We start from the raw sequence: 15,738 nt of genomic DNA, 5'->3' as shown, positions 1-15,738 counted from the left end.
TGCAGCTGTCTTTTATTGTAATATATATTCTTCCATATTATATGTTTATTATAAAAAGTAATATTTTATTTGTCTTTAAAAAAAAAAAAAAATATTTTGTGACAAAAAAAAATTATATTCTAATTATATTCCAAAATAAATATAATAAAATTATATTCCAATTGTAGTTTCAAAAATATATTTCAATAAAAAAAAAAAAATATATTTCAATAAAAAAAATTAATTACTTAAAATTATGAATACATTTCAAGAAAGTAAAAATTTAATTCATCAATAAGTTATCAATTATTAAACTAATGATTATTTTTATGTTTTTATGTTTTTAATTTGAGAAGAAATATTTTATGTATATATATATATTATGTATATTATATATAATAAAACATTCATAAATAAGAAATATACTAATAAAAATAATTTTATTAATGTATATAAAATCTTTCAAATTTTCAATTAGATTTTTAAAAATTCCTTTAGATATAGTATATTGTTATGTAAAATATTGATTTATTCATAGATAATTGAATTCAAACGAAAAAAAATATATTAAAAAAATAATAACGTTAATATTATAAATAGAAATCATTGTAAATTTATATGAATTTCTTAATATTTTTCAATACAACAAATTATATTAATAAAGATGAAAATTTTACATAAATTAATTTTGCTTATTTATTATTTTTAGTTTTCAACATAGCAAACTATGAAATTGCATTTTCGATCATTCAATTGTTATATATATAAATTAATTTTCATATGAAATAATTCTATTTATTTATTAATATATATGTTACTTACAATATTATGTCATCATTTGAAGAAAATATTGAATCAGAGGAAATAGAAAGCAGTCTTATAGAGGTATATAATACATTATGTTTGCATTTATTATATTAAAAAAAAATATTAAAAAAAAATGCTACAATATCATACAAATAGTTTTTGTTTTTATTAAAATCTTTATTCATTTTAATAAATAAATCTTAAGATTATAAAATAATAAAATATAAAATCTTAGGATGATGAAGAACATATTGGATCAGAAATAAGTAAATCCATTACAGTGATTCTAAAAGCAGTGACGCATCGTGGAACACAAACAATGATACGATGTGATCCTAATAAAAGCGAAGAAGATTTCATTGATATGATTATTAATATGAAAATATAATTAAAGAGTACTATATAAGGGTAATATGAAATTCACTTCTTTATAACCAATATTAAGAATCTGTTATAAAATAATAATTTATGTATTTAATCTTTTGTAATACTTTTGAATTTATTTGCCAAATATCAAAATATATTTGTTTCTTTTCGAACAACAGAAGAAAAATATTTTTACTCAGAAATGTTTTTTACCCAAAAGTACTAATTTTATCAGGTATGCCTTTTATTTTTTTCGTTTTTCTTTAATTTTTTTTATCAATTATAAAAATTAATTTTTTAAATAAAATTAAAAATTATTATGAAACAAGGATTAATTTCTATTTATATATTAAAATTATTTAAAAATATATATGATAAATGATATGATTATAATAATATAGTTTAGAAATATTTATTATAACTATTTCCAATTTTCTAATCTAATATTCTATATATATTTTATGTATTAATTTTTAAAGTACAATTATATTTTTCATATTTATATATAAAGATTAAGTATAGTAAATATTTCACACACATGTATCATGTAATATTATACATTATACATATTATATTTTAATAAAGGAATTTATTAATATTAATAAAGCAAAAAATGTTTTTCATAGAATTATGAAATATTTGAATAAATTATAAAATAAAAAATTTATTAAAATATTTTATAAAATATTTATTCTTCAAATATTTATTTAAATATTCAATATACAATATATGTATTTCTTTTATACATCAAATAATAAGTTTAAAAAATTTATTTTTTTAAATTAGTAAATTAATTTCTTTATTATTCTATTAATTTGAATAAAATTTTAAATTACAAACAAATAATTTAATTTAATTTAATATTTCTTAATAAGTAATATTTCTTTTATTTTAGAGTATAAAAAATATATTTTCAATATTTGTAATAATGAAATATTTCAGAACATATATGTATATATTAACATAAATGAAAAATTTATTCTATAAATATATTGATTATAATCAAAATTGCTATAGATATTGCAAAGAATTTATTATTTTTTAAGTATTTAATTTAATTATCTACATTTTATATTTTATTATATGTAAATCAATTTTTAAATATTATAAGAAGTATTAAACCAATTATTACAAGTATTACTAAATAAAATAATATATATATATAATTTTCTAAAAAACTATCTATATATTATAATGTAAATTTTTATTAATTCGAATAATTTGCTACATATTGTATTGTATAATATATATATATATAATTTTCTAAAAAACTATCTATATATTATAATGTAAATTTTTATTAATTTGAATAATTTGTTACATATTGTATAATATCAATTCAAAAAGAAAGTTCATAAAAATTTATAAAATTTAGAAAAACTGAATTAGTTTTATTATTTATAAATTGGATTTTTCTAATTCTGGATAATTTTTTATAATAAATCTTCTTATAATTGTTTTTTAAATAAGTATTATATACATAAATTGTGATTATTCAAACTAAATATATCAAATCTACATTCTTTCTTTAGATATTTCTTTAGATATATATTAATATATATAACTTAAATCTTATTTAATTTATATATATTAAACAAAATTAAATTTTATAAATTTTTAATAAATACATGAATCAAATAAATTAATAACATTTAATCGAAATGATATTTGTATCCTAATTATATATGATAAATGAATATATATAGATCCACATATATAGGTATATTTTTAAAAAATATAATTTCTTATTAATATCATAAAACATTTTTATACATAATAAAAAAGTAAGTTTAAAAAAATATATTTTTTCAAAAATAATAAAAAAATAAAAAAAAAATAAAATTTATGTATTTTTTTAATACATAAATTCTTTATAACAGGTTTTTATATTGAAAATTTATATATTGAAAATTTTAGTTGAAAGAATTTATTATAATTTAAAATATAACCAAAATGAAATATCTATGACAATTAATACAAAAATAAAACAAAAAACCATATATATAAATGTATTTTAATGATCAATATATACATACATACATATAATATTTTATTATATATATAAATATTTAAAAAATTACTTTGATATTGTTAATAATCTTTCTTTAATTTTAAATCTTGAGTAAATATATAATATATATAAGATATATATATATATATATAAGATATATATAAGATAAATATATAAGATATATATTCATAGGGTATTTTTGAAATCGATTCTAGAGATCAAATCAAATACAAAAGTTATAATCGAAGTTTAGTACATAAAAATGTTAATTGAGAATTGAGTTATAATATATAATATTTGAAGTTTAATGTTAAAAAATTAGGAAACGGAAACAAATCAAAAATTCGAATTCTTGGTTTATATTCGTTTTGCTTCATCTAATGCAAATTAGTATAACTTAATAAAAGTTTTAAGTTAAGTTTTAACCGATATTGTATATATTTTTGTATACCAATTTAATTTTTAAAATTGATCTTTTAAAAAATTAATCTTCTATATTTCCAAATATATACATATATGAATATTGCTATAGAGGTTAGGAATATTTTCTTTTTTATTCGTCTATTATTCTATATGATCTTATTTATTAATATAATATTTTTAATACATGTATTTATTTTTAAGTTTATTACATGTATTTTTATAAAAAATATCAATATCAAGAACAAAATATATAATTATATAGTATTATTTTATATCCCATTATTAGTAATATTACATCGGATTTTATAGAATTTATTTTTGAATATGTTTTTTTTATTAACTTTGTAAAATATTTTTGTATAAAATTTTATTATTTGTATATTTATTAAATATTAAATAGTATTCAATTATCTTCTATCGTAAATATTTAAAAATTTAAGAAATAATTTTTCAGACCATAATAACTGTTATTACCAATTAAAAATTAAGCAAAATAAAAATATCTTTTTGTCATGAACTTCAGAGAAATATAAATAAGTGAAGTAACAATGATTCTATTTTATCGTTAATTTATTAAATTTGAAAATTGTCCTTATTGATTTTATTGATTAATTTGATTTTAAAAAATTATATTTATATATAATATAATTTAAAAATTTTATTTTATATTTATTAGTAGCGTTCAAAGATATTTTTGCCAATTTTTAATTATTAAATTGAAAAAAACAGAGTAAATTGTAAATTTAATTTTTTATTTTAATTTAAAGAATCTTTTATATTCTTGAAATATAGTATAAGATATATATAAAATTTTTATTTATTGATAATTATATATTATCATGAAATATCTTTGTAGATTCTTATTTATATATATTTCATATCAATTTCAAATACTAATTTATTTAAAATTAATTTATTTCATATGTTATTTTATAATCTTCTTGATTTATTTTATATCGATTTATGAATATTATAGATTTATATGATTAATATGTTTAGAAATTTTAAAATTAATTTGTAGAAATTTTTATTTAATATAATAAACTTTATTGTTCATTTATAAAAGTACATAATTGGTTAAGTTATAATTAAAATAAAATTTAATGTGTTTAATATTTTATTTTATATTATTATAATATTATTTGTATCACATATTATAATTTTCAAATAAAATATTTGTATATTTATTAATTTATATTTTCATGTTTCATTAAAAACTTGAAATTTTATAATTTTTCTATTTAAATATTATTTATTAATTATTTTTTCTTATTTACTACATGATTATTTATTAATAGAATACAAGTAAAAAACTATTTATGAAAAGGTACTTTATTAGAAGGAGCTGGTAATCTATATTTTGCTAATTCTACTTCTGCTTCTCCAAAAGTTTCTGTATGATAACAAAAATATTCTGGATTTTTATATTCTGTATTTTTAGCAGCATTAGGTCCTACAGCTGAAAGATAAAATTTAAATACAATATATAAATAAGAATATTCATAATAATTAATATTTTTTGAATAATTGATATTTAAGAATAAATAATTTGCATTCTAAAAATAATTATAGATTTGAACACTTTAAGGATTTATTATTACAAAAAGAATTTTATATATATATATATATATATAAAATTCTCTTATATAAATATATAAATATTTATAACTAAATATAAATATAAATATAATATAATATATAATATATAATAACAAAATAATAGTAGAGATGATGAAAATAGTTGTTGATGAATCAAATTATCATTTAATAATTAAATCATATATTGTTATGCATTACAATTCTTTTTTATATATTTTTATAATATATAGATTATTTAATTAAGAATTAAAATATAAGAATAAATTAGATTTGTAAAAAGTTAGCTATAAATAAAAATATGTAATAAAAATAATATTTCAAATAATTAAATTAATGGTTAATATTACTATCTTTTATTATTTTTATTTTTTCCAGAAGAAAGATTTCTATGACTTTAATTATCATGTACCAAATCTAACTATTAATATAATAAACAATTTCTTCAATACTTCATTTCGTTTTTGTAAATTTACAATGTTATTGTTCTGATAAAAGATTATATAAAATGATGAAATTAAGTTTGAACTACAGCAATTAATAAAAAAGAATATTTAATGAAAACAAAGATATTAAAGAAATTATTAATATATTAAAGATTAAATTTAATTAAAATTAATTAAAATTTTTAATATTTTTTCTCTGAAAGAAAAACTGGTTAGATTTAATTAATCAAATTAGAAATATCAGTAAATAAATATAATAAGTATAAATTTTAAAAAAATTTTAGTAAAAACGGACTTGAATAACAATTAATTTTTCAAAATCACAATAATTTAAAATAATTTAAAACACATGTTATTAAAAAAATATGAAATGTTTGGTAATTAATATATTAAATTATGCAAATAAATGGCAAGTGGCTCAGATTCAAATTAGAATTTGTGAAATTCATTAAATTCTAATCTTAAGATAGAAGATAAAGATCTCTGTAGAAACAGAGATCTTTTATAATATAAGATAATATAAATGAAAAAATAAAGAAATTTTTTTTTAAAAAAAATTAAGCAATTTAAAATGAGTATTTAAAAATTCTAATAAAAAATAAATGAAAAATTTAATGAAAAAATAATCTAATAAATAATAAAAATATAATAGAATAGTATAATAATTATGTTAAAAAATAACAATACTAATCATAAATTTTAAATTATTTACAGCCCACTTATTTTTACGTATTTATAATTAACTCATTTTTTTTACAAATCTAATTTATTATATATTAACTCTAAATTAACCTTAAATATTAATTTTAATGTTAACTAAGTAATTTTTTATAATAACTAAAGATTATATATATAAAGAGTAAAATTTAAATATTTAACAAAAATGTGATTTTGATTAAATTTTATTAATAAGTATTTTATTAACTGTCTATTTCATTTTGCTCTCAAATATATTATATTTATCCGAGTAAAAAAAAGAAGTATTGCAAAATATATATATTTAAATTAAATTAAAATTACAAAAATGTCAAATATGACTACCTGTAAAAATTGATGTTAATTTATATTTAATTGATTAAATTTTCAAAAAATTGAAAAGAATTTAAAAATTATTATAGCGATTTAATTTAAAGTATCTAAAATAATATAAAATAATAAAATAATAGCAAATAAAATTGATATATATATTATATTATATATATTAAAAAACTAATTATTATTATTTTGAATAATATTTTAGTAAAAATTCATTTATTCAATAAAATATAGAACATATAAAAAATTATTAACTTAAAATTTTTTTTTAACATTTCATAAAATTTTCTTATATTTTATATTTTGCATAATGTATATTAATTTGTTAATTAAAAATAAAAATTAATTTCACCTTGTCTCAAATTGAGTTGAATTATGAAATATATTTATTTATATTTGCTTAATTTTTAAAATATTATTTTTTTAATTATAATTTAAAAATAAATCTCTCTAATATTTCTTTTTATAACTTTATCAAAAATTATAATATTTATATATTCTACAATATATATTTAATTAATTTTTAAATATTATTTGATATTATTTAAGAAAATTAATATATAAATTTATTTTTATAATATTTTTAACATAAATAATAACACAACAAAAATTAAAAAAAAACTATTAAATATTTCTTAATTATTAATTATTAAATATATTACAATATATCAATATACAATGATATGTAAATATATCTTACGTGTACTTGGAACTTTACAACATTTTTCACTGAGTCCTGAAACATTTAGTTTTATTGTTGACTTATTATTTTTTCCTTTTGTAGATTTTTGCATATTCAAACATCGTATTAAATTTTGTCTCTAAAATAATTAATATAATATTAAATAATGTTGAATACAATATTTATAGTACAATATTGATACAATACATTATAAATATTAAATAATTAATAAATACGTTTGAAATAATAATAATAATTTGTTAAAATATAAATAACTAAAATATAATATATTAATATAAATAACTAAAAAACTTTTTTTTAATAATTGTTATATCTTATATTATTGTTGTATTTATGAATTTTTATGAATACCTGTTTTAAAACATTATTTGATGTTGAACGTAACATTTTATTTTAATATAATAATAATATTAATTATTAATATATATAATAATATTAATATTAATTATTAATATTTTAATAAGAATAATAATATTATTATTGTCTTTACATTAAAGAAACAAAAGTTTTTTTTTCTTTATTTATGTAACAACTGATTGTTATAATTGGAACTACTTAAATTCACCATTAGTAATATTTATATGTTATATAAATACAGTTTTTAAATTCTATTTAATTTTAAATATAATTGTTATTTTTTTTCTAATATTATTATATTTCTAATGCTATAATTTGTAAAATTATATTATATTTAATATATAATAAAAAATAATTTATTAATTAATTTAAAGATAATTTTTTGATCTATTGCGTATTAGCCTTAATAAATTTTTTTTAACATAAACCATAAATATATTTTATGTAATTTTCTGTTTATTTTATATAAGATAATAACCGTAAAACAAATTGTTGTTTAACAAAATGAATATTGAAAATAATTATTAATAGTTTAATAATTTTAATTGTAAAAGCAATACGAATTGTTGATTATTCTGAAAAATTTATAATTCTTTTTCTCTGCATTTTAATGCTTCATAAACAATAACTAATAATCAGTAATTTGAATAAAAATTCTTTAATGACATAGGATAATATATAGGGATAATATTTAGGGATAATATTCATGAAATTCGAATGAATTAAATCATTGTTTATATAGGTGTCGGCCATATAATAATAAGTCAAATTTACATAGTTGCATAGATCTGATATTATCATTTATTTAAATAATTAAATTAATTTATATTTTTAAATAAATAATATCTCCCAATTATTAAATTAGTTAGAATAGATTTGATTATTTCAGTATATATATTGTAAGTATATTATAAATTATTGTAAGTTTTTTTTCAATATTTCCAATTAAATTGTTGCAATTGTATTATTATATATAATTGTATATATTTTACGCATAAATCATTACACAAAAAAAATATATATTTATGCAACCAATTTTCACTTATCGCATCTAAATAACCATTGCCATTATAGTGATTCCGCTTTTTGGACAAATTGTATTGAATATAAATCAATATGGCATTTTAATAATCTTAAAAAGTACTAACTTTATATATGAATAATTTTTGAACCAATGGATTTCTAAATTTAGTATATTTACTTATTAGAACTATTAAAAGATTCAAAAGAAAGTTTTAATATTTTAAACTAAAGTTTAATCGAATTAAATATTATTTAATGAATAATATTATTACGAATTTAATCTATTTTAAGATTCATTTATGTTACATAATTTAGAAATTTAATATATCGTACATATCTGTCAGTACTGGATAATACAATAGGTAATATTAACATATTATTTTTATAACAATATTTTTTGTATTAATATATATAAATTAATTTATTATTATTAAAATTTCTATTTATATTTTTTCATTTAAAGATAATTATAATATATTTTTAATTCAATAAAACAACATTAAAAGTAGAATTTAAGGAACAAATATGGAAAAATTTTTAAGAAATATAACATATGATATTGTTAATTAAATATTGTAATAGTACACTATATAATTTAAAAAATATAAAAAAAATTAAATAATTTTATTTTCTTTTTGCGCAAAATAAAAAGGATCATATAATATTTTAGATAATATTAGTTTGTAAAACATTTAATATCATTTTTTTTATTTATAGATATTTTTGTTTAATAATGTTTATTATATTTATTAAATTATATATTTATTCTTTTTTAAAGGCTTAATAATAGTATCTTATTAATAATATGAAAAAATACAAAGATTCTTTATTTTTTTTTCATTTAAAGATTGTCAATATATTCTATCAATATAAATTTGAATTGAAAGTTGTTTTATTAGAAGATTTTATAAAAATAACAAATAGAAAAAATCAATGCTTTTCCAAGATTATTATTTGATTTTAATATCTAATTATATGAAAGAAAAAATATCAAGCAAAAATTATTATATTGATTCAACGATTATATTTGATTCAATAATATAATAAATATTTTACATATGATAAATATTTTAAATATATTAATTATAATAAATTTAAATTTTTTAACTATTTTATAATATTATGTAAGTATTATACAATGATTTATAAGAAATTAAAAAATATAAAATTTGCCAATTATTATTAAAATAGATTTTATTAATTTGTTTAAGATAATTATATTAATTTTTAAAAATAAAATAATTTTTTTTCAGAATTATAAACTATGAATAGTAAATATGAAGAAGAAAATTCAATTTTACAACATATGAAACAAATTAAATATCCGCTTTTTATTGGTTTATGTAGTGGAATGACACTTCAAGGTATTAAGAATGGTACATTAGATACTCCTGCTACATTTGGAAGAATGATACATACTGCATTTCCAATTTGTGGTATAGGTTTCTTCTATTTAACTGGTTCTTTAATATCAGAACGTTATAGAGGAAAAGATGATGCAGTTAATAATGTAATAGGAAGTAAGAAAATATATTTTTAAAATATATTTTTATTTCATAAAATTATCTAAGATGACTTATAATTCAAAGTGGGAAAATAGATATTTTTTACATTTTTATATGTTTAAAAGAAAACAAATTGAAAAAAATTATTCAGATAATATGAATAAAGAAACTATATAGATAATATAGAATATAGAATGAAATCATATTTATTTTCATATATATATATATATATATAATTATAAATATTAAATTATAATAAAAGAGTTATGGAACAAATGAAATAAAAAATAAAAAAAATTGATACAAAAACAAGAATAATACATATGTAATCTTGTTTTTCATTGGTTTTCTCAATTTTTAAATCAAATTTAAAATAATAATAGTTATATAATAATTATTTCATTAATAATTTATAATAATAATAATTTAATGATATAAATAATATTAATTAAAATAACAATTTAATAATCATTAATAATAAGTAATATTTTAAAGAAATAATATTTGTTACAGTATTGAGCACTATTCCATTAGTTCGGAAATTTTTGCCTCTAACTTATACTGTTCCAGTAATAGCATTTGCAATTGCTGGTTCAGTTATATATAAATGTCAAACCAATGATGAAGAAACTGCAGAAGCTTTAGAATATCGCATGGCTTATTCACAAGATGGAATAGGTTATAATTGGTATGAATGGTCAAAAAATAAGCCACCATCAGAACCTTATGTTAAACGTATATCAAATAGCTTTTTTAGTGTTCCTTCTATTTAATCATCAATACATATAATACATATAATAGACTTTATAATTAGAATGTAATATATATTGTTATCATTATTCTACATTTATTCATATATAATTTCAATAAATATAAAAATCATAAAATATTACAAATTTTATTAATGATTTATTTAGGTTAATGTTTCTCCTTTTGTAACCTGAAAGACAATAATTATATAAATATATACAAAAATTATATAAAATATATTACAATTAATTTCATGATTTCAAATTTAAAAATATCAAAATAAGGCAAAATTTCTTAATTAAATAAATATGTATAAAGTATCTGAATAAAATCTTATAAAATAAATATTATCTAATAAAAAAATCTTATCATAACTTGAAATTATTATATAGAAATTAATAGAAATTCAATTAAATAATATTACATAATATATTATTTTTCTATATTATTGAATATAATATAATTATAATATATATAATTTGCTTAAAAATTATATCACAAAATAATTTAAAAAAATTAATTAAATTTTACAAAAACAACATAGAAAAATAACTATATAGTATAATTATAAGTATATAATTAATAATTTTATATATAAAATCATATACCAAAATGAATAAAAATTAATAATCTTCATTAATATTTTTTAATTAGTGAATTTTAAAAATTTATATAAAATTTTATTCTTAAAATCATTTGAATCAATAAAGTAATAAAGTTTTATTTATTATGTCATATATATTTATACATACAGATTATATAAATATATATATATATATCTACATATATTTGATAACAGTAATATCCAGATTAGTATAGTATATAATATTCTAATATAATCTGTAATATAATAATGAATTAAAATAAAAAGAAAAACAAAATTTTATTATAAATAAGAATTGAATTCTTAATCTATTTAATAGAAAATTAAATATTTTTAAAACTTTTGATATTGCTGTATGTTTAATATATATATAAATTAAAAATAAATTAAAATTGATATATGTATAAATTAAAATAACTTACACATGCTTCTAGATACTCAATTCTTCTTTCTAGTGTTGTAAGCTTTTCATTAAGAACAGCTATTCTTGATCGGCAAGACATATCTAATAAAATAAAATTAACTAGTAATCTTTATTAAAATAGCTACTTTCATATGTAAATGATTTTATTATCTTTTGTTGAATTTAATAATTTATAAAATAATAAAGAATAAAATTAGAAAACAATATTTATGCAAATCAGTATTCATGAAGAATATGGATATTGTTATAAGAATAAAAAAAGATCTATTATATATAAATAAATTCAAATTCATTTAAATTCTATGTGAAATAAATAATTATTTAATAAAATTAATGGTTTTATGTTGATAAAATAATTCTATTTAGATTTATAAAATATATTATATTTTTAATAGTTTAATTTAATGTAGTTTAATTATTTTTATGATTTTATTATATAATATTTTTTTATTTTTTATTTTTTATAGAATAATTATATTTTATATTAATAATAGAATGCATACATATTATTATTATTATATTTATTATTTATGATACGATATATCAATGTAAAATAATTATTTGTTTATAAAATTAATAATAAAATAATTAAAAATTTATAACAAATTCTTTTCATTAATAATGTTTTTACTCGTATTTCTTATTATTAATATTGTAAATGATTTTTCAGATATATTTTTTAATGTAAATTTTAATGTAATATATATTATTATATATACTTTAGAATTATTATATACTTATATACTTATATATTTATAGAATTGAAAACAAATTCAAATTTATTTTTCTTAAAACAAATTATATCTTTTTTATAATATTTAAATATTGTATAGTATTTAATCCAAAATATTGTTATAAAAATAAGAATATTTATTATATATTTATTTATAACATACAAATATATAATTATATATTATAATAATTTCAAAGCATTAAATTCATTATATATGATATTTGCGCATGAAATTATATGATATTTAATATATAAATGAATAACTTTGGTATAAAGTATTATATATAATTTAATAAAATATATTATATTTAGTTAGTATATTTTTAATATTTAGACATTATATATTAGAAATAAAATTAAAAAATCTTAATGACATATATTATAAAAATAAAATCTTAGACTTATAAATCTAATTATCATAATTAGTGATAATTATAATAATTAATTAATTACTGTAAAATGCAGAATATCTTTTTGATATGAATTTTTTCATACTTTTTAAATATCTATTCTCTTAAAAGATTTATGCAATTCAATAATTCAATTTTGAAAAATTTATATTTAGAAAAGATTAAAAAAACATTACATTATTATGAATTATTTATTAAAATTATATTATGAATTATTTATTATAGCAATGCTTAATTAATTATCACAATTAAGATTGAAATGCAATTATTCAAAGAAAAAAAGGAGAAAAATATTTTTTATGTATAAATTAAAAAAACGTTTTATAATAACATATTTTAAAAAATTATTAAGTTTCAATTTCAAGAATTGATAAATTGATAACTGTGTTATAGTTAAGCGAATAAAGAATGACAGCTAAGTAGGCATAATTATGAACATTTTATATATATATAGTATATAGAATAATTCATGTAATTGTAACAAGACATATTTTTTTTTTAAATAAAAAAAATGTAAAGATAAAAATGAATAGTTCAATGCAAATTACATATCTAATATTTTCTAAATGAAGAATTATTTTTTTTTCTACTTCGAATCCTTTTGTTTTATTCTACATAGAAAAAATATTAAGGTTGAATAATAATTAATTTGCGAGATTTTAAAAAAATTTTATTGAAGATGATATATCAAATGATTATATCAAATATATTTACATTATATTCTGAACACTTCATAGAGCATTTTTTAATTATTTTCATAATTGAATTCATAATTAAATTGATCTTTTTATTATTTTGATTTTAATCTTACTTAATTTTTCATGTCTTGTGCAAAAATATTTTTTAACTATTCCATAGGCACTAGATTTTTTTTAAGATTACTTAAAAAATATTATATATTCATATAATATTTCTTTTATTTTTTTGTTTTATTTGTAATATGTTTGTTTTTTTTATATTATTATATTTATTTTGGTTGTAAAAATATATTCATAATCATATATAAAAATTTTTAAATTTAATATTAAAAATTTAATTAAAATATAAATAATAAATAAATTAAAAAATAAACAAAAAAAAAAAATAAAAAATTTATATGATGTTACAGGAAAATATTTGAATATCTCTTTCATTAAAAAGTTATTTTTTCAACAATCTTGCACATTGTAATCTTTCAATTATATAATCTTAATACTTTTTTATGTAAAATATTGAAAGAATATGAATATAAAAAGAAAAAAAATTAGCAAAAATATAGCAAAAAGAAGGAAAATTTTTATTTTTTCATTTCATTTTAAAAATCTAATACATTAGAACAAATAGCATTCAAATTATATCATATCAAGAAGCTATTTTTTCATTTTAATGAGTTTCAATTCTAACTCATAATGAATTTGGATATTTCAAAAAAATAAAATATAAAACAAAAAATTCTTGACCAAAATTACAGTGAAATTACAACAATAAACATTAACAACATTATTATTAATATAACTTCATATTTTATTTTCATATTTTCTTTTTTTTTCTTATATTCTTTCTTCGTAGATATTAAGTGCAATAATATTGCTTATTATATATTTTGGATACCAATTATCTTCATGTATTTATACTCTAAATAGGCTATATAAATAATTAATAAATATTACATGTTGATGCATATATTATCACAAACATATATATATATATATATATATAGGCAAAGTTATATATAATAATAATAATCTTTTTTTATAAATCTGTCAGTATAATAAACTGCCAATTAACTTATGAAAAAAATTAAAGCTACTTTTCTAATAATATATAATTATTATATAAAAATATAAGATATATAAAATATATAATATGTAAAATAAATAAATATATAAAATAAATTAAATTTCGAAATTTAATTCTAATATTAAATAAATTTTTTTAATAAATTAATTTTTTAATAAATATATTATTCAATAATATATAATTTTATATATAAAATGTTGAACACATTTATTTATTTTTATGAAATATTCCATTATAAAAATAGTAAACTGTATATTCCAATATTTCATTTAATAATTTAATATATAATTACCAAAAGAATTAAGGAAATCAGTTATTTTTTTGATGCTACCAGTTATAACTTCAATATATTCTCGATTTGCCCAATCTTGTTGAATTTGTTTTTGGATAGCCTCTCGATGTACGGCAGCCATGTTGAAATATTGTATTATGTTGTATAATATTATATATATTAAATATAATTTCATTAAATACATTTAAATGTTAATATAAAATAATTTAAAATAATTATTAAATCAATAAAATATACACATAATATATAATATATTTATTGAACATATTTTTATTTCATGTCATATACGTGATAATTTCAATTTACTTTGCAAGTACAAGTTATGGTTTTACAGTTGGCAACATTTTATTACTACACGGTCTATTATTCAGCGAATCGAATTACTAATTATAAATACATATGAATAATACAAGAGCGTATTATAGTTGTCACATATATATATAGTAATATTTTTTATGCGAGATTTTTAAATAATATTGAAACTGGAATTTCTAT

General features: G+C 14.4%; 3 protein-coding genes and 1 long non-coding RNA gene across 9 annotated transcripts; 2 read left to right on the top strand and 2 right to left on the bottom strand.

Moving 5' to 3' along the window:
• The first annotated feature begins 494 nt into the window (after positions 1-494).
• Positions 495-1,339, top strand: LOC133666938 (uncharacterized). The gene is made up of 2 exons (XR_009831840.1): positions 495-864; positions 1,022-1,339. It is a non-coding gene; the product is annotated as an uncharacterized LOC133666938 (long non-coding RNA).
• Positions 1,340-4,610: 3,271 nt separating this feature from the next.
• On the bottom strand, positions 4,611-8,426 carry LOC133666936 (uncharacterized). The gene is made up of 3 exons (XM_062081522.1): positions 7,718-8,426; positions 7,364-7,484; positions 4,611-5,045 (listed from the first exon to the last, which is right to left on the bottom strand). Exons 1-3 carry the CDS (start codon positions 7,751-7,753, stop codon positions 4,900-4,902), a joined length of 303 nt encoding a protein of 100 aa, XP_061937506.1. The 5' UTR covers positions 7,754-8,426; the 3' UTR covers positions 4,611-4,899.
• A 17-nt stretch (positions 8,427-8,443) lies between these two features.
• LOC108002402 (uncharacterized) lies at positions 8,444-11,147 on the top strand. Of its 6 annotated transcripts, none has more exons than XM_062081519.1 (4): positions 8,444-8,622; positions 10,000-10,110; positions 10,189-10,266; positions 10,765-11,147. In XM_062081519.1, the coding sequence occupies exons 2-4, from the start codon at positions 10,011-10,013 to the stop codon at positions 11,022-11,024; spliced, it is 438 nt and encodes a 145-aa protein (XP_061937503.1). In that variant the 5' UTR covers positions 8,444-8,622; positions 10,000-10,010; the 3' UTR covers positions 11,025-11,147. The 6 variants fall into 6 exon arrangements, with proteins under 6 accessions (XP_061937503.1, XP_061937501.1, XP_016919558.1 ...); XM_017064070.3 differs by having other exon boundaries at positions 8,617-9,108; XM_062081521.1 differs by lacking the exon at positions 8,444-8,622 and adding an exon at positions 9,096-9,870.
• LOC108002403 (probable protein BRICK1-B) lies at positions 10,976-15,595 on the bottom strand. The gene is made up of 3 exons (XM_017064071.3): positions 15,244-15,595; positions 12,028-12,110; positions 10,976-11,191 (listed from the first exon to the last, which is right to left on the bottom strand). The coding sequence occupies exons 1-3, from the start codon at positions 15,425-15,427 to the stop codon at positions 11,165-11,167; spliced, it is 294 nt and encodes a 97-aa protein (XP_016919560.2). The 5' UTR covers positions 15,428-15,595; the 3' UTR covers positions 10,976-11,164.
• Between the last annotated feature and the right edge of the window lie 143 nt (positions 15,596-15,738).

Source organism: Apis cerana, linkage group LG11 (assembly GCF_029169275.1).
Source record: "Apis cerana isolate GH-2021 linkage group LG11, AcerK_1.0, whole genome shotgun sequence".
Taxonomy (NCBI): domain Eukaryota; kingdom Metazoa; phylum Arthropoda; class Insecta; order Hymenoptera; family Apidae; genus Apis; species Apis cerana.
This window is presented reverse-complemented; position numbering and strand designations above follow the sequence as displayed.

What these genes read in the sequence shown, in the direction of transcription:
- LOC108002402 (XM_062081517.1), top strand. Translation starts at nt 10,011, where the DNA reads ATGAATAGTAAATATGAAGAAGAAAATTCAATTTTACAACATATGAAA. An exon ending in AGTTAATAATGTAATAGGAA is followed by an intron (nt 10,267 to 10,764) that starts GTAAGAAAATAT and finishes TATTTGTTACAG; the next exon opens with TATTGAGCACTATTCCATTA.
- LOC108002403 (XM_017064071.3), bottom strand. Translation starts at nt 15,427, where the DNA reads ATGTATTTAATGAAATTATATTTAATATATATAATATTATACAACATA. An exon ending in TGATTTCCTTAATTCTTTTG is followed by an intron (nt 12,111 to 15,243) that starts GTAATTATATAT and finishes TTATTTTATTAG; the next exon opens with ATATGTCTTGCCGATCAAGA. An exon ending in TTGAGTATCTAGAAGCATGT is followed by an intron (nt 11,192 to 12,027) that starts GTAAGTTATTTT and finishes ATTGTCTTTCAG; the next exon opens with GTTACAAAAGGAGAAACATT.
- LOC133666936 (XM_062081522.1), bottom strand. Translation starts at nt 7,753, where the DNA reads ATGTTACGTTCAACATCAAATAATGTTTTAAAACAG. An exon ending in CAAATAATGTTTTAAAACAG is followed by an intron (nt 7,485 to 7,717) that starts GTATTCATAAAA and finishes TAATTATTTTAG; the next exon opens with AGACAAAATTTAATACGATG. An exon ending in TTGTAAAGTTCCAAGTACAC is followed by an intron (nt 5,046 to 7,363) that starts GTAAGATATATT and finishes TTTATCTTTCAG; the next exon opens with CTGTAGGACCTAATGCTGCT.